This window comes from Papaver somniferum, chromosome 3, assembly GCF_003573695.1.
Source record: "Papaver somniferum cultivar HN1 chromosome 3, ASM357369v1, whole genome shotgun sequence".
Taxonomy (NCBI): domain Eukaryota; kingdom Viridiplantae; phylum Streptophyta; class Magnoliopsida; order Ranunculales; family Papaveraceae; genus Papaver; species Papaver somniferum.
In genome coordinates, this window is record NC_039360.1 from 191076090 (window position 1) to 191101244 (window position 25155).

At 35.3% G+C, this 25155-nt stretch overlaps 1 protein-coding gene and 1 pseudogene across 1 annotated transcript; one reads left to right on the top strand and one right to left on the bottom strand.

Moving 5' to 3' along the window:
• Positions 1-7583: 7583 nt before the first annotated feature.
• On the top strand, positions 7584-7683 carry LOC113362371 (annotated as a pseudogene).
• Positions 7684-22111: 14428 nt separating this feature from the next.
• Positions 22112-24759, bottom strand: LOC113360454. Its single transcript, XM_026603963.1, has 3 exons — positions 24291-24759; positions 22885-24173; positions 22112-22804 (listed from the first exon to the last, which is right to left on the bottom strand). Exons 1-3 carry the CDS (start codon positions 24757-24759, stop codon positions 22112-22114), a joined length of 2451 nt encoding a protein of 816 aa, XP_026459748.1.
• Between the last annotated feature and the right edge of the window lie 396 nt (positions 24760-25155).

A 25155-nucleotide genomic window follows, 5' to 3' on the forward strand; every position in this document is an offset into this window, starting at 1 on the left:
TCGAACTTGTGAAGGATTTTTTAGACTTAAATTCAAAACTAAAATAGAAAACTCAATAATAATAATAGCAAAATCAATCAAAGATGATATCAATAATAAAAGAATATTGAGGCTAAAGATTCCACTATTTTCCAATTTCCAAGTGATTTAATCCAATATTTATATTTATGCAATTTTTGCGTTTAATTTGATTCTAACTGTTGCAACAAGTAGATTTTCAGAAGTAATAATTGTAAATACAAAGTATGAAGCATCGAAAGTCTTAAACTAAGCATACTTCATCAAAACAGATCACAGTCACTCAAATAAAAATCATATTCAATCATAGTTCAAGGAAAACAATCATAATAATAATTGCAATAAATAGATAAAATAGAATATACCACTTCTTATTGTAAAAATAACTTCCTCTATCGCCTCAGCAATGGGGTTTAGCTCCTCATATTAATCACTTGCTCAAAATATTGGTTTATGGTTCAAAAGTTGATCAAAATAGTGAAAAGTAATAACACAACCGATTTGCAATAGTGTGAGTGTGTTACAGAATCTCTGTTACAAAGAGGGAAGAGTAAATCACTGTTGGTAAACGATATATAGGTTCTGCTGTTGAATAGCGATAGTTTTATGCGACAGATGCTTGTGCGTCTTATGTTCTTCGTGTTCTTGGTATTGCAGCAGCAAAAATAAAACTCCAACTCCTGATTTCAGCTTCTTGTTCTCCTCTAAACTTCCCCAAAGTATGCGTAACCCCCCCATGACTCGGAAACAACCTATATATAGCCAGCAGACCTAAATTTCTTGAGTAAATCTTTCCCAAAATACTTATTTTTTCTTCTCCCTAAGTCTCGGGATTTTTCTCTTCTTCCTGACTCCTCTCACGCGTCTCTGCTAAACTAACCAAACTCCCTAGAAGATATGTAGTCCAATCCTACGGTAGTTGTCTCTCTCATGTGTTTCAGATAACTTCCAAATCGTCACAAAATTCCGATGATATTTCAACCTTCTCTGTTTTATCGAAACCTTACTTTTTCTTCCAATCTAAACTTGTTATCACTCCTATCTTTTCGCATAGGATAATCACAAACCAATCCATTGAAAATCTCCGAGAATCTTCACGTAACAAAAATAATCCCGAGAAGAGAACTCTTCCCTGTTTTAGCATAATCACGTGAAGGTTTCTTCTTTTGTGTAAACCAAAGATCTTACCAAGCCTGGTTGGTAATAACATGCCCAAACCACTCAAACCCGTGATAAAAGTCCATTAAAAACTCGTCCAACTTCGTTTAGATAAATATGCAGTTCGACTATGCAAACTTTCCGCCAAAACTAAGTTCAAACGTGAAGAAGAAGGGGTGCCCCCATCCAGAGTAGGGGGTGCGAATAACAGCTTCCTTGGAGGTGTCCTGGGGGTGCCCCTTAGTAATTTGGGTACCCCTTATCCATAGTTAGAGTCTGAATAACAGGTTTCCTCCGGGCGCTTTTACCAACTTTTCGATCCGATTTTTACAAAAATGTTTATTGGCCAAAAATACCTACGCACACGCATAAAACACCATAATAAGTACAAAAATGAGCACTATCAATATATAGAATCGAGACAAATTTGACACAAAAATGTGTCTATCAAATACCCCCAAACCTATCATTTGCTAGTCCTCGAGCAAAAATAAAATAGAAATAAAATTCATAATGACCGAGTTATAGTCTCGGGAGGGTTTACTAGAGGTGTACCCAAAAAACCTTTACTCCAGACCCTAGCTATCTACGCAGAACCTTGGAAAGCACTAAAGAATCTCCTTGGTTTGCATACTTATTGACTACAGGAGGAAGTACCCTGATGCGAAATTCCAATTGTTGTACACGAGTTTGCACTCAAGCATACTAAAATTCATATAAAGTGACAGAGCTCTACTCAGATAGTTTCTGGACATCATAATCGGAGTCAACCAATCACGCGGATAGATTAAGAAGATGGATGTAGAGAAAAACGTAGATGGTTTTGATGTTGACTAAGGTGAACGGTGTTTCTCATATCTGTCTGAAGGCCACTGTCAAAATGAACCTATCCTAATGGACTGACATACTGGTCTGTACTAATATCAACACACTGGCGTATACAAGGGTACCAGTGGTCGATAATCCTAACTCTAGGTCAACACAACTGGCATATACAAGGGTTCCAGTGGTCGACTTTATTGAATTTATTCTGGTTGGTCTGATGGTCTGGTCTCAATTTCTTTCTTTTTTTTATTTTTTTTTTATTTTTCAACTTTTTTTTTTTTTTTTGGTATCTCAATCACTCTATTTCACTCTAGCAATGGTAACAACTTGAATCGTGTACCCCACCAAATCACTTACAAAATAAAAACAGAAGGATTAGGATTCAACGAGATAGGGCAAAACTACCATGTTTTTTTTTAAATTTTAACACCTGAGCTCTGTGCTTTTATGAATCGACTCTTTAGATGTTTCCATCTAATCAGATTGGTTCCTCAACTCCTACAACCAAAATGCTTCCATCCACTTAGATTGGTTAGTGCCATCCTTAATAAGCATAAATTTCTAGGCTCTGGAGTTTATTTATTGTAACAAAAAGGTAACAAAAAGTTTCTACCCCACCCCCAAACTTAAATCTAACATTGTCCTCAATGTTTCTAATTAAAGAACAGTACCAAAAATATAAGTAACATGAGGAAATAGTAAAGAGAGAAGTCGGAAAGATAGTACCTGGGTGAAGTGTAACCAAAAAAAACAAAACTAAAAAAAATATACAACATACAAAACCGCCTCGATGGTCAATCAAGGTAAACAGGGTCCTCCAGAGGGACCTCCTCAACATCACCTGTAGGACAGGGCTCTAAAAATGGCTTCAATCTCTGACCGTTAACCTTTGAAGAACTACTACCATCTGGTGTCTCAATCTCAATATCGCCATGAGGAAAAACAGTACGGACCACAAAAGGACCGGTCCACCGAGAGCACAACTTCCATGGGAATAGATACAAACGAGTGTCATACAGAAGAACTTTTTAACCTGGAGAAAATGACTTTCGTAAAATATTCTTATCATGCACAAGTTTCATTTTGTTCTTATACTCCTTAGCACTAACATATGCATCTCTATGAATCTCGTCCAACTCATTGAGCTGGAGCTTTCTGTGAGCTCCTGCCTTGTCAAGTGAAAAGTTTAAGTTCTTAATAGCCCAATAGGCTCTATGTTCTAACTCAACAGGCAGGTGACATGCCTTGCCAAACACTAAAGGATAAGGTGACATTCCAATGGGTGTCTTAAACGCAGTACGGTAAGCCCATAAGACATCAGTAAGCCTCGACGACCAGTCTTTCCTATTAGGATTAACTGTTTTCTCTAGAATACGCTTAATTTCCCTATTAGAGACCTCTACCTGACCACTAGTCTGTGGGTGATACGGGGTTGCTACTTTATGGGTAATACCATATTGTTTCATTAAAAGAGCAAACGTTCTATTACAAAAGTGTGAACCTCCATCACTAATTATAGCTCGCGGTGTACCAAAACGTGTAAGTATATTCTCTTTCAAAAACTGGACTACGACCTTGTGGTCATTTGTTTCACACGAAACCGCCTCAACCCACTTAGACACATAGTCTACAGCGACAAGTATGTAAAGATAACAAAAAGAATTAGGAAATGGACCCATAAAATCAATGCCCCACACATCAAAGACCTCAATAACTAAAATAGGGTTCAAAGGCATCATATTTCTACAGGAAATGGTTCCTAACCTCTGGGAACGACCACAAGAAACACAATGACTATGAGAGTCTTTAAAAAACGAAGGCCAGTAAAAACCACACTGCATTATCTTAGCAGCAGTCTTCTTAGAACTAAAATGACCCCCACATGCATGTTCATGACAAAAGGAGATAATACTAGACTGGTCACTCTATGGTATACATCTTCTAATAATCTGGTCTGGACAATACTTAAACAGATAAGGATCGTCCCAAAAGAAATGCTTAACCTCTTCTAAAAATCAAGAATGATCTTGCTTACGCCAATGTTTAGGCATTCGACCAGTAATAAGATAATTCACAATATGTGCATACCAAGGTGATTGGGAAACAGAGAACAATTGTTCATCAGGAAAGTTATCCCTTATACGAAGGGCATCATTAGGAGAACTAACAACTAGCCTAGACAAGTGGTCTGCTACTACATTTTCTGCACCCTTTTTGTCTCTAATATCTGGACAAAATTCTTGTAACAAAAGAATCCATCTAATCAATCTAGGTTTGGTATCCTTCTTAGACAAAACGTATTTCAAAGCAGCATGATCAATATAGATTACGATCTTAGAACCTAATAGGTAAGATCTAAACTTATCCAAGGCAAACATGATGGCTAACAGTTCCTTCTCGGTAGTTGTATAGTTCATTTGGGCATCATTCAGAGTTTTGCTAGCATAGTAAATCACATGAAGTAATTTGTTTTCTCGCTGACCTAGCACAACGCCTATAGCATAATCTGAAGCATCACACATGATTTCAAAGGGTAGGTTCCAGTTAGGTGCCTGGACTATGGGGGCGGTAGTGAGTAAACTCTTAATCTTCTCAAAAGCCTCTAAAAAAGCATCATCAAGGGCAAACTTAACATCTTTTGCAAGCAAATTACAAAGAGGTCTAGAAATTAAGCTAAAATCCTTAATGAATCGACGGTAAAAACTTGCATGCCTTAGGAATGACCTAATATCTTTTACGGTTTTTGGGACCTGTAAAGTCTTAATAAGGTCAACTTTGGCTTTGTCTACCTATATACCCTTCGAAGAAACGATGTGCCCTAATACAATTCCTGATTTAACCATGAAATGACATTTTTCCCAATTAAGCACTAAATTCTTTTCCTTACACCTAATCAACACTAGTGTCAAATGATGCAAGAACTCATCAAAAGATGAACCAAACACTGAAAAATCATCCATAAAGACCTCTAAAAACCGTTCTACCATATCAGAAAATATGCTCATCATCCAACGTTGAAAAGTCGCAGGGGCATTACATATCGCAAAAGGCATGCATCTATACGCAAAGGTGCCAAAGGGACAAGTAAAAGTGGTTTTCTCTTGGTCTTCTGGGGCAATAACGATCTGATTATAGCCGGAATAGCCATCTAAGAATCAATAATAACCATGTCCAACTAATCTTTCTAGAATTTGGTCGATAAAAGGAAGGGTAAAGTGATCCTTCCTTGTGACGTTGTTCAATTTCTTATAGCCAATACAGACACGCCATCCCGTGGTCACTCGGGTTGGGATTAACTCATTATTATCATTCTGGACTACATTGATACTTGATTTCTTGGGGACAACCTGAACAGGGCTGACCCACTTACTGTCTGAAATTGGGTAGATAATACCCGCATCTAACAACTTAAGCACCTCTTTTCGAACTACCTCTTTCATGTTAGGGTTTAGTCGACGTTGCATCTCCCTAGAAGGTTTGGAGTCTTCCTCTAAATGAATCTGATGCATACACACAGTAAGACTTATACCCTTAATGTCTGTTATAGTCCACCCTAAAGCTTCTTTATTATCATTAAGTACTTTCACTAGCCTACTTTCCTGTTCACTATCCAAATCAGAAGCTACAATCATAGGTAAAGTCTCAGATGGGCCTAAAAACACATACTTAAGAGTGTCGGGTAGTGGTTTAAGGTCCAACTTCGAGGGCTCTTCTAAAGAAGGAATTAAGGTAGTCTCAGAAACTAGTAATGGTTCGAACCTAGCTTTCCATCTATCAGTGTCTAACACAGGGGTAGAATCTAATAGAGCATTCACTTGTTCAATAGTGCTATCGTCGTCAAAATATAAACCAAAATGGGATAAACAACTCTCTAATGGGTCTTCAGATAAAATGTTTAATGACTCTTGAACTAAGGCTTCTATCATGTTCACCTCTTCAACACATGTGTCATCTAGCTCATAAGGTAGCTTATTGACATTAAAAATGTTCATCTCCATAGTCATATTACCAAACGATAAATTCATCACACCATTTCGACAATTAATGATCGCATTAGATGTAGCTAAAAATGGGAGACCTAAAATCACATGTATTTGGTTCTCTGGGTCAGGGACAGGTTGGGTATCTAGGACCACGAAATCCACTGGATAAATAAACTTGTCGACCTCAATAAGAACATCCTTGATAACACCTCGAGGAATTTTAACAGACCTATCAGCTAACTGTAGTGTCATCTGAGTAGGTTTCATTTCACCAAGTCCTAACTGTAAGTACACATGGTACGGAAGTAAGTTCACACTGGCTCCTAAGTCAAGTAAAGTTTTTCTACCCGGTGTTTACCTATTGTGCAAGCAATGGTAGGGGAACCTGGGTCTTTGTACTTTGGAGTTGTGGTGTTCTGAATGATTGAACTTACGTGACTAGCTAAAAAGGCTTTCTTATGGACGCTATGTTTTCGCTTTCACGTACACATATCCTGAAGGAACTTGGCATAAGCAGGAATTTGCCTAATTGCATCTAATAAAGGAAGGTTTATTTTAACTTGCTTAAAAACCTCCAATATGTCATTAAAGTTCGATTCCTTCTTTGTTGGTACTAATAGATGGGGAAATTGGGCTCTAGGCACAGAATTAGACCTCTCAGGAACCGAATTTTCATCATCAGAAATTTTATCAGTCCCCTCAGCTAGTGTTCCTGAGGGGTGAGATCCTGAGGGGTGAACTACAGTATGTTCACTATCGGGCATGGTTTCCTGATTGTCTACTACTCTACCAATCCTAAGGGTTCTAATAGCATTCAACTGATTCGATGGTTTTGCACCTACTTCATGAACTCCTATAGGATTGGGATTAGTATGACTAGGGAATCTACCATTATCTCTCTCACTTAAAGTCTTAGCTATTTGGCCGACTTGAAGTTCTAACTTAGCAAGGCTCTGAGCATTAGTTTGAAAGTTCTGCTTGGTTTCCTGTTGAAAACTAACATGGCTCTGTGCTAACATTTCCTGAGTTTTTGCTAACATCTTAATAGATTCCTCTAAGCTAGTCGTTTTATTTTCTGGGCCTGAAGAATTCTTAGTGTAACCAAAACCTGGGGGAGCATTAGAATTACTAAACTGACCTTGACTCTGGCCCTTAGACCAAGAAAAGTTTGGATGGTTTCTCCAACCAGGATTATAGGTTTCTGAATATGGGTCAAACTTTTGACGATTATCAAATCTAGTGTTATTATAGAGAGCATTGGCTTGCTCTTCATTATTCTGGCCTTCCCAAAAAGGCTCCAACCTACCACTAGTGTGACCCACTTCTAAAGCTTCTAACCTTTTCACTACAAAAACAATTTTGGCATCTGATTCATAGCCTCCTTCTACCCTATTAACGTTTCCTCTGCCTAGAAGAATTGTTTTTTGGGGTCCCCTATTACTTTCCCATTGTTGGGTCTTTTCGGCAACTTCATGCAAATATGTCATCGCATCATCAACTGTTTGGTTTTCAAACCCTCCTGTACACATAGATTCTACTGTGGTTGTAGTGGGATAATCTAAACCCTCATAAAGGATCTGAACTAACCTAACCTTTTTTAAACCATGATGAGGACATTGGGCTAATAAATCATTGAACCTTTCCAAATACCTATACAAAGTTTCTCCCTCCTGTTGAGAAAACGTGCAGATTTGCGTCCTAATAGACAATGTTTTGTGCCTAGGGAAAATTTTGTTCAAAAAGGCCGATGTAAGTTGTTCATACGTTTCGATTGACCCGGAAGCCAAACTATATAGCCACGATTTAGCTTTATCTTTCAGGGAAAAGGGGATTAATCTAAGTTTCAAAGCATCGTCATCAAGGTTTCTAATCTTTAGGGTACTAAAAATTTCCTCAAAATCCCTAACATGGAAATAGGGGTTTTCATTTTCTTTCCCTAAAAAGATTGGGAGGAGCTATAAGGTCCCAGGTTTAAGTTCATAAGTTGCTTCCAGTGTATTTCCTAATATTAGGACAGTCTTTAGTTATATGACCAAAACCTTTACACTTAAAACACTGAGGTTGATATTCATCATCTTCTTCTTGATCCTTTTTGTTCTTGACAGGAACTCGATTATGTGGTCGAGAAGATCGATGAGTATCTTTTATGAATCTCTTGTTTTTTTTCTTCAAGAGATCGATCAATGATAATGATTGTTCAACTTCATCATCATAATTTTTTGCAATCCGTTCATCAGAATCATCAATTTATCTATCCTTTTCCAATGGAGTTTTTGGAAATTTTGCAGCTTTAAAAGCGATTCCTTTAGCTTGAATAGATTGTGATTGATGATCAAAGATTTTCAATTTTCCAACGAGTGTGCTTCTTGAGAGAGTTGAAAGATCATTTGCTTCTGTAATTGCATGCTTTTTAGATTCGTATCTAGATGGCAACAATCTGAGAATTTTGCATGTTATATATTTTTCATAAATAGTATTTCCAAGCGAGAAAGAAGCATTAACTATATCAGAGAGTTTAATATGAAACTCTTCAAAAGTATCGTTGTCATCCATTCAAAGGTTCTCCCAATCAGACGTAAGATTTTTGAAGTCTAGCTTCTTTCTCTGATGTATTTCCTTCGAACATGATCTGAAGATTATCCCAAGCTTCCTTTGAAGTTTGGCATGTTGATACATGATGTTGTAGATCACGGATCACAGGTATAATAGCATTCAAACCATCTGAATTCTGCTTTGCAAAATCCTTTTCTTCGTTGGTATAATCTACCAAGCGTTTAAACTCAGTTTCCGAATTTTCGATTTTCGGGAGATTATAACCATCAATAACTAATAACCAAGTATTAAAGTCTCTTGATTGAAGAAAAGATCTCATAGCATATTTCCACCATAGATAGTTTGTTCCGTCAAATCTTGGCGGTACGTTAACTGAAATCGATTCATTAGAACTCGAGTTCATTTCTTATAGGATGGATCGCACCAAACACAGATTGTTAGATATTTTCGTGTGTTTCCTGCTCTGATACCAATTGAAAATATGAGGGTACCCAAATATACCACAATCTTAAACTTTTCCACCTATAAGTCCTCTTACCGAAAGTGATTGTCCATGGACTTAGTCGAGACAATACAACGAATCGGTATTCACAATTTCTGTGATCATCTATGGATACAAGATCGAGATAATACAACAATCAAAGTGTGATTACTTGATAATAGGTTCGGACTTAACCAAACTCTATAGGATCACTATCAAGTAATATGGAGTTAACGTTTGTGTAATTTACTTTAGATTATATTAAAAAAAATTATAATTTCGGAAAACAAAAGTAATGTCACAACAAGATTTTTGTTAACGAGGAAACCGCAAATGCAGAAAAACCCTGGGACCTAGTCCGGAATTGAATACTCTCAGAATTAAGCCGTTATACAAAATCACACCAACTTCGTATAGTTGAGACCAAGCAAATAAACATATAGTTCACCTAGTTTCTTCAGTATCCTTGCGCTTCCGACATTCTGTTAGAGCACTGCTCGGTCAAACTCGCATGCGTTGCTATCTCAAGCATGTTTGTCAATATTAGTGATCAAAACTATAAGTCTTGATTTCTAGTCTATTATAGCTAAGTCTCGGACTAGTATAGTAAGTGTAGTTGAGCTGAAGGACTTCATGGAGATTCATCATACAAGTAGAAGAACTACTCAAGGAACCAGTGGAACTTCTCGACAAAAAGGTATGTGAAGACTTGAACTTAGCTGTCACTCAAAAGTCTATCTATTTTATTTCCCACTTCTTGAGACAAAAGTCGTATGATATATATATATATATAGACTTAGATTATACACATTTGGTATTTCGAGCCGAGTATACCTCGCCTATCTATATCTCGAAATATGTGTTGGTAAGCGTTTCGCTTCGACCGTGTTTATCTTTACCTAGTGACGAAAGTCATGATATGTTACAATCACTTTGAAAATTGCTTTGACAAAAAATGGTGTAACAACTCTATAACATCCTCTAAGAATGTTTCAATAATTGGAATGAGAGTTTAGATTACATAACCAATGGACATAAGTATGTTGTGGAAACACATATGTGCATAAGTCCTATACTGGAAGAATGGCTTGTAGCCAAGTCCGCGAACTCAGTCCCCGAACTGCCGAAGTTCTTAAACCCGAGAATTTCTGCTTGAGTTGACAAACTACTTGCGTGAGCTAAGTCCGAGAACCCAGTCCGCGAACCAGCGAAGGTCTCATCCCGAGAATTTCTGCTGGAGTTTGTAAACTCTATCCAGTATATTAAGTGCGCGAACCTAGTCTGCGAACTTGAGAAGGTTATATATCTAAAGATGATTTCTGAACTTAAACTTATAAAGACTAAGGAATGCAATTGCAAACCGTGGCTATGAAGTTCATGAACCGATTCATGTGAATTAAATCATCTTTGCTTCAATTGTGTCTTGTGTAGTACATGAGATTTTCTTGCAATTGAACAACTCTCTAACTAGTTCATTTGAGTCAATTGAACTAGTTATGGTGAAGAAGAATATGGTTGGTATGAAATGCTCATATGGCTAACCTTTTGGTTGACTATTGTTGAACCAGCAATGCACACGTTTGGTACAGTTAACAAACCTATAAGCGTGCAGTTCATTTGTGTATAACAAGATAAGGTTTTCGATCTAACGGTTGAGAAATATTAGCTTGAATCAAAATCAGGTTTTAATCTAACGGTGGATAGTGTTTGCTTTGTGATCAAGGCGAAATACTATATAAGGGGACATCTAGAAACTATGCAAAATTAATCCCCACACCTTACGTGTGATACTAGTTTGCGTGCTAGAGTCGGTTCTCCTTTAACCTTTGGTTTTCTTCTTATAAAACCAGGTTAACGACTTAAATACTTCATTGGGATTCTGAAGCCAGACCGATACTACTTTTATCGTAGTTATGTGATCTGATCTTGCATCTTCTATCGTACGAGTACAATCATATTGATTGGCTTGATATTTATCATCTCCGATAGGCAAGATATAAAAAGTAATCACAAACACCTTCGTCTCATTGTTTGTAATTCCGCAACATCTTGTTTCTCTACCATACGATTAAGATTGTTGTGAGGTGATTGATTAATCTAGGTTGTTCTTAGAGAATATAAGACCGGATTATCAATTGGTTCATGTTCACCTTGATTATTATCAAAAGACGGAACAAAAAACTTTAGGGTTTTTCTGTGGGAGACAGATTGATCCTTTGATAGACTTGTCTGTGTGAGACAGATTTGTTTATTGTTAAAGCCTACGATTTTGGGTCGTAGCAACTCTTAGTTGTGGGTGAGATAAGCTAATGGAATCAAGTGCGTAGTATCCTGCTGGGATCAGAGGCGTAGGTAGTGCAACTGTACCTTGGATCAGCGGGAGACTGATTGGGGTTCAACTACAGCCCAGTCCGAAGTTAGCTTGCAGTAGGCTAGTGTCTGTAGCGACTTAATACAATGTGTGTTCAATCTGGACTAGGTCCCGGGGTTTTTCTGCATTTGCGTTTTCCTCGTTAACAAAATTTTTGGTGTCTGTGTTATTTTTTTTCCGCATTATATTTGTTTATATAATAGAAATAATACATGTTGTGCGTCAGATCATCAATTGGATTAATCCAACCTTTGGTTGTTGATTATCATTAATTGATCCTTGGACATTGGTCTTTGGTACCGTCCAAGTTATTCCTTGTATTTGATTAGTACTCACAGTTTCTGTTTGAGGAAATCAAATCAAGTGAGAGATATAAACTCGTTGATGTTGATTCTCTTAAAAGTATATTCGAGTTTGTCCATACAGATTGCTAAGCGAAATATTGGGTGATGTTGTTAGACCCCTGCTTTTTCACATTCAGTAAGTGCACGCACTAGAAAAATTCATTTGGTTCGTATTCCAAACAGTAAAGGAACAACAAATATGTTCGGTATCAACTCTATTCAATCCCAGTGATATGAGTTAGACAAAGGCTCTTATGTTTAATCCAATAAAATCCTTTGTCGGGTTTAGATCTATCTAACAAACAACTACAAATTAGTCGAGTTTAGATTTTGCAATCAATAGTAGGATTTATCCAGATACTAAATATTGATGCCGAACTACGCAACTAATCAATTAAATCTAATCTATCAAAGATAAAAACGATTATAGTTGGATCCCAGCCGATCAAGTTTTGTGCACACCAAAGATTATGAACCCAAATCAGAAATCTTCTTCTTCTTCATCTTCAAATCTTCTTAAATCTTCAATAAACACCTGCACACAACAACTTGAATCTCTTGTGATCAATCATACACAGGAGGAAGACTGTTAACAATGTATTATCACTAGACGTCTTTAGATCTACAAACAGTTCTAAAGATCCCGTCGGCACTTCGATCTAGTTTGAGTGAATCGTATAACAGAAGAGAAGATTCTCAAGAATAAACAAACTAGGTGAAATCAAAGTTCAACAATCGTTAGTAAATCAAATCAAATCAAATCGAAAACTAATAATACTGTAATTATTTATTTTCTCACCAACGACACTCGTAGAGCGTCTTAATTCCACAGAAGTCTTTAAACAAACGGTAGTAAGAGATTTCATCTAATTAGGGTACTTTCCTCTCCGAATAGACGACTCCACCAGTAACAACACAACAAGGTAGTTTTGCTGGCTCTTAGGATAGTTTACAGAAATGCAAACTTGGGTATTTATAGACCAAGGAAGTTTGGACACCAAGGAATTTCCAAAACCGAAATATTCTTAAGATATGCAAAATATTCCCAAATCGGTTTTCATAATTCCTGGAAATGTCTGTCCAAATATAACCGAAATACTACTAGAAATCTCCAATTAGTAAATGCACATTACCAATTTTTATTTTCCAGAGATATGCATTTTAATTACTTGTAATTAAAAGCATATAAAAATTAACAGCCTTAATTAAAAAATTCTCAACTTATTTCGGTCTGGGATCTCCTTAAGTTATTAAGGAATATCTTTGAACAATAAAAGATAAGAGCTACTGAACATGTTCAAAGTATGTCGACATCTTAATTCTTTGTAAATCCTCTTTCATATTTGCAATCTTGGAACCGATTACCACACTTCCAAACAGGTTTAGAACCGGTTCATCTGGTTTCTGAGAACTATGTGATTGATTAAATCAACACACTAATCATGGGTTTACGGCTCTACCAAACACAAGGATCGGTTCTACCTTCATATGGTTACTAGGACCAGTTACATTAGTTACCAAAATGGTTACGTCAATTACCAGGACCGGTTACCATATTCTCATGGTATTACTTGTGATCGGTCACACCAGTTACCAGTATCGGTTACACCAATTACCAGGACCGGTTACACCAATTACAAGGATCGATTACAACTCTTTTGTGATCGGTCACACCATTATTAGGATCGGTTACACCAATTACTAGGATCGGTCACACCAATAACTATGGATCATACCATCTTAGGTGATTACTTAGGATGGTTACACTAATAAAAGTCATACCAATACATAAGTCAGGCATTGTGACTAGTTTTACCAAGATACATAACAAGTTATGATCAGTTCTACTAACTCACACATATTGGTAATCCAAAGATATGCAATAAAAAACAATACCAATAAGCCTAGCGATTTCCCTTTCGATTCATAAATCAAGTTCATGAATGTACTTCCTTTAAATGAATGTAAACATTGTTTCCTAGGAAGAAATATTCACCCATACCCATACACATAACCACAATAGCATCATACGATTATGTCGATGTCTTATATACGAAGTTCAAAAGATAAGCGTTACACTTCGTATTCTAATTCCTTAACACTATGTCTACTAGAGTATATCATTCACAACTTCGAAGTTATGTTTTTAATATAGCACGACTTGAAGGATACGTTGGGAATGAAACAGTTCTAGTCAAAATATTACTAACCTCAAGAGAAAGGATGATGTCGTCGATGTATCTCTTTACTTCTTCACATTCTTCAAGTCTTCGAGTAATACTTGTATGTATCATTATCCTAATATTTCTAGCCTAACCTATACGAAGTTGTCTCTAGTACATAATAAATCCACTCTTAAATTGAGTTTTTATTCACTACAATATGATAACCAAACTTGACATACCAACGCTTGGTGGGTTCGACCGAGCTATGCTCTAACAATTGATATGAGAGTGTTCATATAGCTAACCTCGGTTAAAATTACTGTTGAGCCAACATGGTGTACACGTTTAGGTACGGTTACTTAAACCTAAATGAAGGTACGTTTCATTTGTGTATAACAAGCTAAGTTCGATCTAACAGTTGAAAGATATTAGCTTGAATCTAATCAGGTTTTCATCTAACGGTGAATATTGAATGTTTTTTTACCAAGGTAACTTAGATTGCAAACCCTGATTTGAAAACTATATAAATGAGAACTCTAGCAACTGGGAAACCTAATCCCCACACCTCCTTCTCCTTTAACTTTAGGTTTTACACGAAACCCTGTAGGTTAACGACTTAAAGACTTCATTGGGATTGTGAATCCAGACCCAACTATTTTCTCTGTAGTTGCGTGTTCCGATCTTTCCTTGTTCTATCGTATTGAGTACTATCTTCTCTAAGATTTGCTCGAGATTGATTCTCCGATAGGAAAGATAAAAAGTAGTCACAAACATCTTCGTCTCATCGTTTGTGATTCCACAATATCTTATTTCGCTACCATACGATTAAGATTATTGTGAGGTGATTGATTATACTAGGCTGTTCTTCGAGAATATAAGTCTGGTTTATCAATTGGTTCCTGTGCACCTTGATTTATTAAAAGACGGAACAAAACTCGTAGGTATTTCTGTGGGAGACAGATTTATCTATTCCAATAGACTTTTCTGTGTGAGACATATTTGTTTATCAAGTCTTCGACTTTGGGTCGTAGCAACTCTTGGTTATGGGTGAGATCAACTAAGGGAATCAAGTGCGTAGTATCCTGCTGGGATCAGAGACGTAAGGAGCATAACTGTACCTTGAATAAGTGTGAGATTGATTAGGGTTCAACTACATTCCAGTCTGAAGTTCATTGGTAGTAGGCTAGTGTATGTAGCGGCTTAATACAGTGGGGTGTTCAAAGATGGACTAGGTCCCTGGGTTTTTCTGCATTTGCGGTTTTCCTCGTTAAAAAAATTCTGTTGTCTGTGTTATTTCTTTTCCGTATTATATTTTGTTATATAATTGAAATATCACAGGTTGTGCGTTGAATCGATCAATTGGTAAATCCAACCTTTGGTTGTTGATTGAAATTGATTGATCCTTGAACACTAGTCTTTGGTACCGTTCAAGTTACTTCTTTTATATTCAATCGGGATCGCAAATTCCTATTTGCTGATTGCGGATTGAATTGAGAGATATAGATATAAAACTCTTTGATATACTATTCTCTAGATTGAGTTTGTGTCTATTTGATTCTCTTGAAAGTACATTGGAGTTTGTCTATTCAGATTGCCGAACGAAATATTGGGTGTGGTTGTTAGACCCCCACTTTTCAGTAAGGGTCTCCGTATTAAGTAATACCGATAATGTTTGAAAATGATTATTCATAATTCAATTGACTTTCCGTGTTAAATTATCATTTGATGCTAACTGTTGTCAACATGCTTCTACACTGTCTTGAGACAAAAAATAGTTCAATCCACACCAACCAACTAATTATATTGAATTCAAGTCATTAAGTTTGTACAATCTATCACCTTGAGTTCTTCCAGATTGTTTTACTTCAACCATACTTCAAGAAAAATATGTAGACTATGGGAGTTGCCTATTTCTATACGTTTTAGATTCTCTGATAAAAACTACACTGGTATTCAGCCATGAATAACCTACTTCAATCTACGACAACCAAAATCCACCGCAACAACATCAATGCACTTTAGGATGTAATGTGCTTTAACTATTTGACAAGGGTATTTTAGTAAAAAAGTAAATGGTCAAAGTGAGTCTAGGACTCAAATGCATCAACAACATGTTCTAGGACCCAGACCCTAATATGACCAAAAATATACGACCATTTTACAAAATATCTCTTAAAAAGTGTGATTAAGCAAAAAAAAAAATCTATAAATAAGAAAAAAAAATACTATGATAACAAAAAGTCGGTACATGCTAAATAAAAACCATGATTATACAACAATTAAAAATAGTGATATTAATGATGTTTTATTCAAGAGAAATTTATGAATTTATTCATGGACTTGAAAAAGGAAACAAACTATTAGGTTGTATTTGATAAGAGTTAATTATATGAAATTATCCATATTCCCATGGAAATTATGTTTTCTTTGTTGTTTGATTGCAAATTTATTCCCATGGAATTATGGGTTCATTTATAAAAAGCACAGTCTAAGGTATATTTTTAACTTAATTCACTGGTTGAAGTCACTATATTACAATGGTAAAGTCACTGGGTGATGATACCAGTGACCTGAGTGAGAAACTCGCCAACACCAAGTTCTTTACCAATCAAAAAAAGAAGAGGAAGAAAAACAACATAATTCCATGAAATTGCATAAAGTCTTTCCTTGTTTTTCCCAGGATATTAATTTCATGGAATACACTTTCCATGGAATTATTTCCTTTCTTTGGTATCAAACACAACCTTAGATTTAAATCCACATGATCACCCATAAATTCAAACATCTGCGTTGCTCCAAATGGTAATGGGGGTGGATTTATTTCTTAAGATCATGCATTAGTGATTTTTTTATATATAATATAATACAAGTGATTACTAGTATATACCTAGATTTATCCACAAAGTATACATAAAATGCACTTGAATGCATAATGCATATTCTGAATGGAAATATGTTTTGTCCAGGTTGCACCGTAGTGCATTATGCATATGCATATTGTTATAGGAAATGGGTGTTGTACATGTTTCAAAAGAGTGCATAATTCATATTCTAACATTGAAATAGGTTTTGTATAAGTTGCACTCAAAGTGCATAATGCACATTTTGAAAAGAAAATCGGTTTTGGCGATCATAAGGCATATTCTGACAAGAAAATCGGTTTTGGCGAGGTTGCATCGGAGTGCATAATGCATATTCTTATAGGAAATAGTTTTTGGCCAGGTAGCATCTGAGTGCATAATACACCCCGATTCTTCTTTAAAATGGACCATCTCAAACTCATTACAAAAGTATAAGTTTCACTAAAATCTCACTTATATTTCGGAAGTTGTGTTTTTCACAGTAAATATTAAATTGGAGAGAGAAAAAGTAAAAAAGAGAGAAAAAATTATAACATAAAGAAAATAATAAAAACTGAAGGGCATAACCATCTAAAACTTTCACCGTCCTTTTGACTCGACCCGCTATTTTACTCGTCCTTCACAACCAGATTCTACGTATTTCCGGACATATAACCCAACTCTGAATAATTGTTTGTCATCGTTCATCAGAGGTCTATGTTTACGAAACAATAAAGTGAAAATAAAATATATATCATGATTCCATGATTAGATGCCATTGTAGGAGAGATTAATAAACAACTATGGTTAAATATGTGAAGTAAACATATCATAAAATCAATTTGAATCACTAAATATATTTTTATTTTATTAAAACTGTCGTGGGATGTGCACGTGGATGGTGTTACATCCAACGATTAAAAGGTGCACTCTTATAGTAGTTGTCATAAGAATAACCTCGTCACAACACAAATCAAAAATAAAATAAAAAAATTAACACTTCTAAAAATGGCTTTGTATGTACTTCCAATTACCAAACAAGTTGTGAGTAATAAGATTACTACAGCACCCTAATGTTTCCACTAAGTGACTTTTTATTTCTGGATGTTTAAACAAGGTAAACGGTGACTATAGTAGAACCTCCATATATTGATACTCCATATATTAATAACATCTACATATTAATAAAAAATCATGGTCCCAACTTGGGCCATTTATAAATAGTAACAACCTCTACAGTTTAATATTAATGGTTTTTTTCAGTTCCGCCTTAAGGAATTTACCTCCATGTATCAATAAATAATATATCGAAAAAAATATAAATCTTGTTACACGAATATAAGTTCATTTCCTAGAATTGGATGACATTTTGGTTTTTTGGAAAGAAACTAAAGTGATGATTATATTCTACTATACGTAATAGTACTATTTATAATTGTCGAGAACATCAAAAATTCCCTAGTAGCATAATAAGTCATTAAATACATATATCTGTTTGTGTATGGAACAATAAAAATGTATGTACATCGTCTAGTACAATTATAAATACATTGAACATACACTAAACTTAAAAGTTTACGTTCTCTATGCGTACCTCTCTATATTAATAACCTCCATATATTAATAATTATGTGAATGCACTAGAGTATTAATATCAAAGGTTCATCACGACATCGCTTTCAATCGGCATTCGTGTTTGTGTGGATCGACAAATTTATGGGAAAATTACTCATTTGTTTCAGGAGCATCTCTGATCGAAGATGAATACAATATGATTATAGGTTACTGAATAGACTCCTGGTTGTTTTAGTCGAGACTTTATTTCATGAGATCGATCAAGGCGATTTTGGGGCGAAAAGTCATGCGATGCTGACTTAGTCAAACTCAATTTTCTCTTTGATCTCCTGATCAATTCTAAAATTCTCTCTGCAATTTATTTATATTGATATGTTCTAATCTTGATTTTAAATCGATTGATCTATTTTTTTCTCATTTTTGGTTCCTTATTTTTGCAAATCGAAATTTTTATGTTATGACTAACCCTAGAAATTTTCTTAAATTTGTTTTCGATTTCTTAATCTTTCATGAGCTTTATAATCTCCTAGGATTGTGTCTTTGTTTCAGCTTTACCTTATGTCTGATTTGATTTTAATTTAAAGTTTTTCTCTTTGTTTCTATTTTAGGTCATGAGCTAATGGAGGTGCAGACATAGAGATTCAGAGGTATCATCATGATATTTTCAAATCAACAGTTACTTGAGATGACAACTCTTCTTTTATTCTTGGGTATGTTTCACTGATTCTTCTCAATTGGGGTTATATCTTTATGTTAAAGTTGTCTGAATCTGATAAGGGTGAAGTTAAAATTATTACTCAGTTAGAGTTATTCCTGAGGTGTTTGAGATCCTACTGTGAGTAGGGATTTGATTATGCTATTGATACAAAGATTCTTATTCTCTGTCAAGTTAATCTTGGAAATGATATTAGCTGATGATGTTTTTATTATCATTATGATTATATATGCATGAAGGTTTATTAGGGGTAGTAGGCTTTAATCTCTCTGGTGGTTGCTTGTTGGAATTAAGATTCTTCTCCACTATATTAAAAGTAGAGTTTAATATTATAAAATTATTAATTATAAGATTCTTTAATATAAAGCTGAAATGAAGTAATTAAAGTTCACTAATGATATCTTTGATGATGGGTGGCTAATTCAGATTTTTTGCAACACTTGGCATATTTCTTCTTTTCTCTTCTCCGGTCTTTTGATCTTCTGTGATGGAGAATATGTTTATTAGTCTGTTCAGTTTCCTGCACTTAATTGTCATTATTAAAAGAAAGTGTTGTCAAAATCATAACTGCAGGCATGCATTTTCCTTAGATTTCCAAGAATTGGCTTCTGCATATTCTTTTGTCTTTCCCTTTATATTCATCCATTTCCTCTTTCATTTTCACTCATCTTTCTTTGTAGTTTTATCTTCATACTATCTGAATCTCTCTTGTAAGTTTGTTAATAGCTATTCCTGCTGCTTAAGTCAGAGTCCTTGACTTAGATGAAGATGTTGAGGAATTTCCCTTTAGGTTTGCTGCTCTGCTTTGTGATGATAGTCGTAATTATCATAAGACTTCTGTAAAGCACCATCTCAATAGAATATGGACTATCGATTCTCCAGACTTTAAGCTTTCTAAACCATATGTGCAAGGTATGGGTATCCAAAATTTGTTTGTTGTTATGTTTAAGAAGAGTCAGGATAGGGATTTAGCTTTTCTAGCTAGACACACTCTACTGTTTGGTCAGCTCTTTGCAGTTCAACCATTAGGTAGCCTTGAGTCCATTTTTGATTTGGTTTGGGATAAAACTCTAATGCCAGTTCAAATCCTTATTCATTCTGACTCGGTTAACAAAGGGAGAGCTAAAGAGGTCTTAGATCAGACCGATAGGATCATTTGTTTCAGTGGATACTCCTGCTGGGAATCTTTATGAAGCTAAAGTGATGGTACCTTTGAAATCTCCTTTGACAAGAAAAGTTGTTATCAACAGCAGTAGAAGAACATATGATATGACTGCCTTTTATCCTAAGTTTCCTTTTAGAGCTTGTAACAAGTGTTTTGTACTATACCATGATGAGGTTAGATGCAGGGAGATTCAGATGAGAATCTTTGTCAGGGATTTGCCGGCTCCAACGCCTAGGGATACACATGTTGTTGTTACTAATATGAGGCCAAACTTTGAAGCTGGTGAAAGTTCGAATACTGTGAAGAACAATACTGCTGCTGCTATTGTTGTTTCAGATGATCACTCGAAGCCGTATGCCTTCTCTATCAGTCTGCAACCCTCTGTAACTCTCAGAAACAATGGTTCTTCTATTTTTGCTCTTGTTTTTTCCTCTATTAAGCCTAGGGTTTCCTCTCTGACAATTAGGGAGCCTGTCACTTCTCAACCAAATTCTGTAGTGCATTCTCTACCAATTATGAACTCTGTTGGTTTTTGTCGTCTTTTGAAAATGTTTCTTTTGATGCTGATGGACTTATTCATGACAGAAAAGGGAAAAGAGCTAGGACAGTCTTTGAATCTGTTTATCTTGGTTCTATTTCAGTTTCGTCTTCTTATGCAATAATTCCTACTCTTCGTTGGCCTCCAATTAATTCAATGCCTGCTTTTACTCCACCTGCTGAGGTTTCTTTCAATACGGGTAGTTTAGGTCATACTACTAGCCAGTGTAATTGTGATTCTAGCATATATTGGTCCACTTCATGTACTGCTTATGCCCAGTCTGTCTTCTCTTATGCTTGATTCATGTTCAACTCTGCCTCAGAAGAACTACTCCTCAGAAGTATTTTTGCACTCAAGTCATGATAATGGTTTTGTTTTCAATACTGATCAGAATGAAGAATTAGTGCTTGAACGTGTTCCTTTAGCTTCATTTCCCCCTGAACCTATTGTCACTGATGAAAAGTTTGAAAAATAAATTGATCTCATGATGATGCACTCTGACTCTATGGATGCGGAACCTCCTGCAGCTCATTATCCTGTAAGTTATCTTAAATCATTCTCTTGTTTAAGTTCTTGTCTTTTCAATATCTTGTTAGTTAAGTCTTTACAACTCTTTAGACCCCTCTCCTTGCTTTTATTTTATTTTCTTTCTTTGTTTCTTTTCCTTGATCATCTTGTGTTGCTCAATTTATTTTTCTTAAAATGAAATTCTTGTGTTGGAATATTAATGGGTGTTGTTCGGATAAAAAATGGAGGCACTTGTTTAATTTGATTAGGAAAAACAAAATAGATTGTGTTTACTTACTAGAAACTATGGTTGATGAAGATGTTGTTAGAAAGTATACTCAAAACTTGCCTTTTGATTCTTGGTCTATTATTCCTGCAAATGGTAAATATGGAGGTCTTTCCTTTGGTTATTTTGAAAAGTCGACTATTGAAGTGCTTGGTTGTTCTCTTAACATGATACATATTTTATGTGATATTATGCATGCAATTAAAAACTGTGTAGTGTCTTTCATTTATGGCTCTTTAAACCTGACTGGTATGAGGAATCAATGGAATTTTCTTAACAGTATGAATGAAAATAACAATAATCCTTGGTTATTGGTAGGAGATTTCAACTTTATCTTGCATAGTTTTGAGAAACAGGGTGGAAATCCAGAAAATTCTTTTCCCCCAAATTTTGTTAGAGAACACCTTTTAAAGATGAATATGAATGAAGTTGTTTCTTATGGAAATCCTTTCACTTGGTGCAATAGGAGTTTTTTTTTTTTTTTTTTGCTGAATCACCCTTTTTTTCATTTATTGACAAACTAAAGGAATACAAAAGTTACTATAAAACAATAGACAAAGTAGAAAAATTACAAGAAATAAGGAATCTTAAGAATCAATTTTGAAGTGACTAAGAATTTGGTTTTCATAGTCTTTGTTCCACCTGACCCCTTTTATTCTGACACCATGATCTTGAACAATCTTCATAACCCTATGCTTGAAACCATGAATATTAACATCACCTCCTTCAAAGAAAACTCTGTTTCTTTGAAACCACAACTCCTTAATGACAGTACAAGCAGAGATTATCCATACTTTATCAATGATAGGACTGTGTTGTTTAGCTGCAGAAAAAACTTCTGAAAAAGAGTATGGTCTGGGAAATTGAAACATATTGCCAAGCCAATTCCATACCTGAACACTGAATTCACAAAGCCACAGTGTGTGCTCCATAAAATCCTGCTCTGATTTGCAGATATAACATCTAGAGGGAATTTCATATCCTTGTTTTCTTTTCATGTCATCATTCACATAAACTCCTTGTATAAGCTTACAAATGTTGCTGGCAATAGTTGGGTGCAAAGATTTCCTCCATATATAAGAAGACCAATCAACCTTGTCTTCCTTGTGTCTTATTTTCTCCACTGCCTTTGCATTATTAAACATTCCACTACTATGTAGGTTCCATATTATGGAATCATTTCCACTGTGAATATCAGACAAGTTATCAATCTGTAACAAGTGCTGCAACTGAGGATGTATATTCCATTGGTCATTAATGATTAAGTCATGAACTTTCAACTGCATATTGTTATGAATAAAATCAGTATAACCAATTTCATTAATTAGTGGGATGATCCATACCAGTTATCAAACCATACTGAGATGCTAGCACCATTTCCAATCTTCCAAGAGATGTCTTCTTGTAAAGTAAGCCAAGCCCATTGCAAACATGCTCTTACTGATGATAATTTCCATTTTGAAAACCATATACCATATTTATCTTTGAACTTAGCTGTAAAAAACAGAGCCCATTCATCTGATGAGTATACCAATTTCCACATCATTTTCGTCAGCAAAATTTTGTTAAGAACTTCTAGCCTTCTAATACCCAAGCCACCTTCAATATATGGCACATAGATCTTCTTCCAAGATAAAGTTTTGTACTTTCTAACCTCTCCATCACCTGACCATAGAAAGTTCCTTATTATTTTTTCACATATCTTAATAACTGAAGATGGCCATTTATAAACTGCCATATTGTAAAGAGGGTAGCTGCACAAAACTGTTTTTACAAGAATCAGTCTATCATGAAAAGATAATAATCTTCCTTTCCAAGCTGCAAGTTTGCTCTGAAGCATAAGAACTATTTGCCAGACCATTTCTGTAGTTACTCTTCCTGGAGCCAGAATGATACCAAGATACTTATCAGGAAAATTAGATATATCCATACCAACTATGGTGCTAATTTGTTGCTTTCTGGTTGAATTAGTACCATCAATGAAACACTTGCTTTTGGCTTTGTTAATCATCTGGCCATAGCTATGTTGATATTTTTCAATCAGCTTAAATAGACAGAACAAAGTCTTCTTAGCTCCATTACAGAATAAGAAAACATCATCAACAAAAAATAAGTGTGTTGGATATATTCCATTTCTAACTACCATTGGAGTTATTTGCCCTGTATCAACCAAATTTGTGATATTTCTACTCAATACATCTTCCATCAAAATAAATAAAATAGGGGATAACGGATCACCCTGCTTAAGACCCCTATGCATTGAGAAAAAGCCACATGGTCCTCCATTGACCATTACTGATAATTTTGCAGATTTAAACATGGTTAACAACCAATCACACCAAGATGATGAAAATCCATATTTTTGCATAACTTTAAGAAGAAAAGTCCAACTTACAGAATCATAAGCATGTGATATGTCCAGTTTAAAAGCCACATTACCGCCTCTTCTCTTTTTCCTCATTTCATTTACCATCTCTGAAGCTAGAAGTATTTGTTCTTGAATGCTTCTTCCTTTAACATAAGAAGCCTGTTGTAATGAAATTAACTTCTCCATGAGTCCATTCATTCTGACAGAAATTATCTTTGTGAAAATTTTGAATAATACATTACTCAATCCAATTGGTCTATATTGACTTGCTTTCTTAGCACCTGCACATTTAGGAATGAGGGTTAAGAAATTTGAATTCAGGCCTTTGGGGATAAATCTTCTTCTCCAACAAAATTGTATGGCATCTTTTAAATCCAATTGAATTATATCCCATCAACTTTTATAAAAAGATCCAGGAAATCTGTCTGGACCAGGGGCACTATCTGAGTCCATTTCAAAAACAATTTTCTTGATTTCTTCAGTGGTGGGAATTGAGTCCAACATTTCTTGGTCTTCATATGTAATAACTGAGGGAATAACATCAAGCAATTCTTCAGAAACATCAACATCTTGAGCTTCAAATTTTTGTTGAAAATGCTTGACTAAAGTATCTGCAATTTGAGATTGATCACTAATAATATTTCCATTCGCATCTTCTAGTTCACTAATTGTATTTCTTGCTTGTCTAATCTTCATTCTAGCATGGAAGTATGCAGTGTTTGCAGAACCATCTTTAATCCATTTTGCTCTTGATTTAAGTCTCATAAGAATATTTGCTTGAACTTCTCTAGTTGCATGTTCATTTTGTGCTGCTACTAAGTTGGCTAAAAGATCTTCATTTAAGGGATTTTGATCAGATAACTCCATTGCTTTTTGAACTTTCTCTTCTGCCTCCTTAATTTTTGTATTAATATTACCAAATACACTCCAATTCCACTCACTTAAGAACTTTTTTAGCTTTTTTTAGCTTCTGCATGAAAATAAAAGATGGATCACCAATAATATTCTCAGTCCATACTTTCTTCACTTCACTTAAGAATGATGGATGATCAATCCACATTTTCTGAAATTTCCAGGGAACATTCTTTGGTCTGGGTATGCTTGCACAACCACATAATAAAGGAGCATGATCTGAAACTATCCTCAATCCAACCTTATATCCCCAATCACCATACTTCTGTAACCATAAAGGATTGAAAACAACTCTATCTAGATTACATAGGATTCTTTTTGTTCCTTGTTGACAATTGGACCAAGTGTATT

Coding starts and splice junctions, on each gene's coding strand:
- LOC113360454 (XM_026603963.1), bottom strand. CDS start 24,759: ATGGAGTTATCTGATCAAAATCCCTTAAATGAAGATCTTTTAGCCAAC. Junction 24,174..24,290: donor TCCTGGATCTTTTTATAAAA/GTTGATGGGATA, acceptor CTAAATGTGCAG/GTGCTAAGAAAGCAAGTCAA. Junction 22,805..22,884: donor GAAATGGTGCTAGCATCTCA/GTATGGTTTGAT, acceptor AACAATATGCAG/TTGAAAGTTCATGACTTAAT.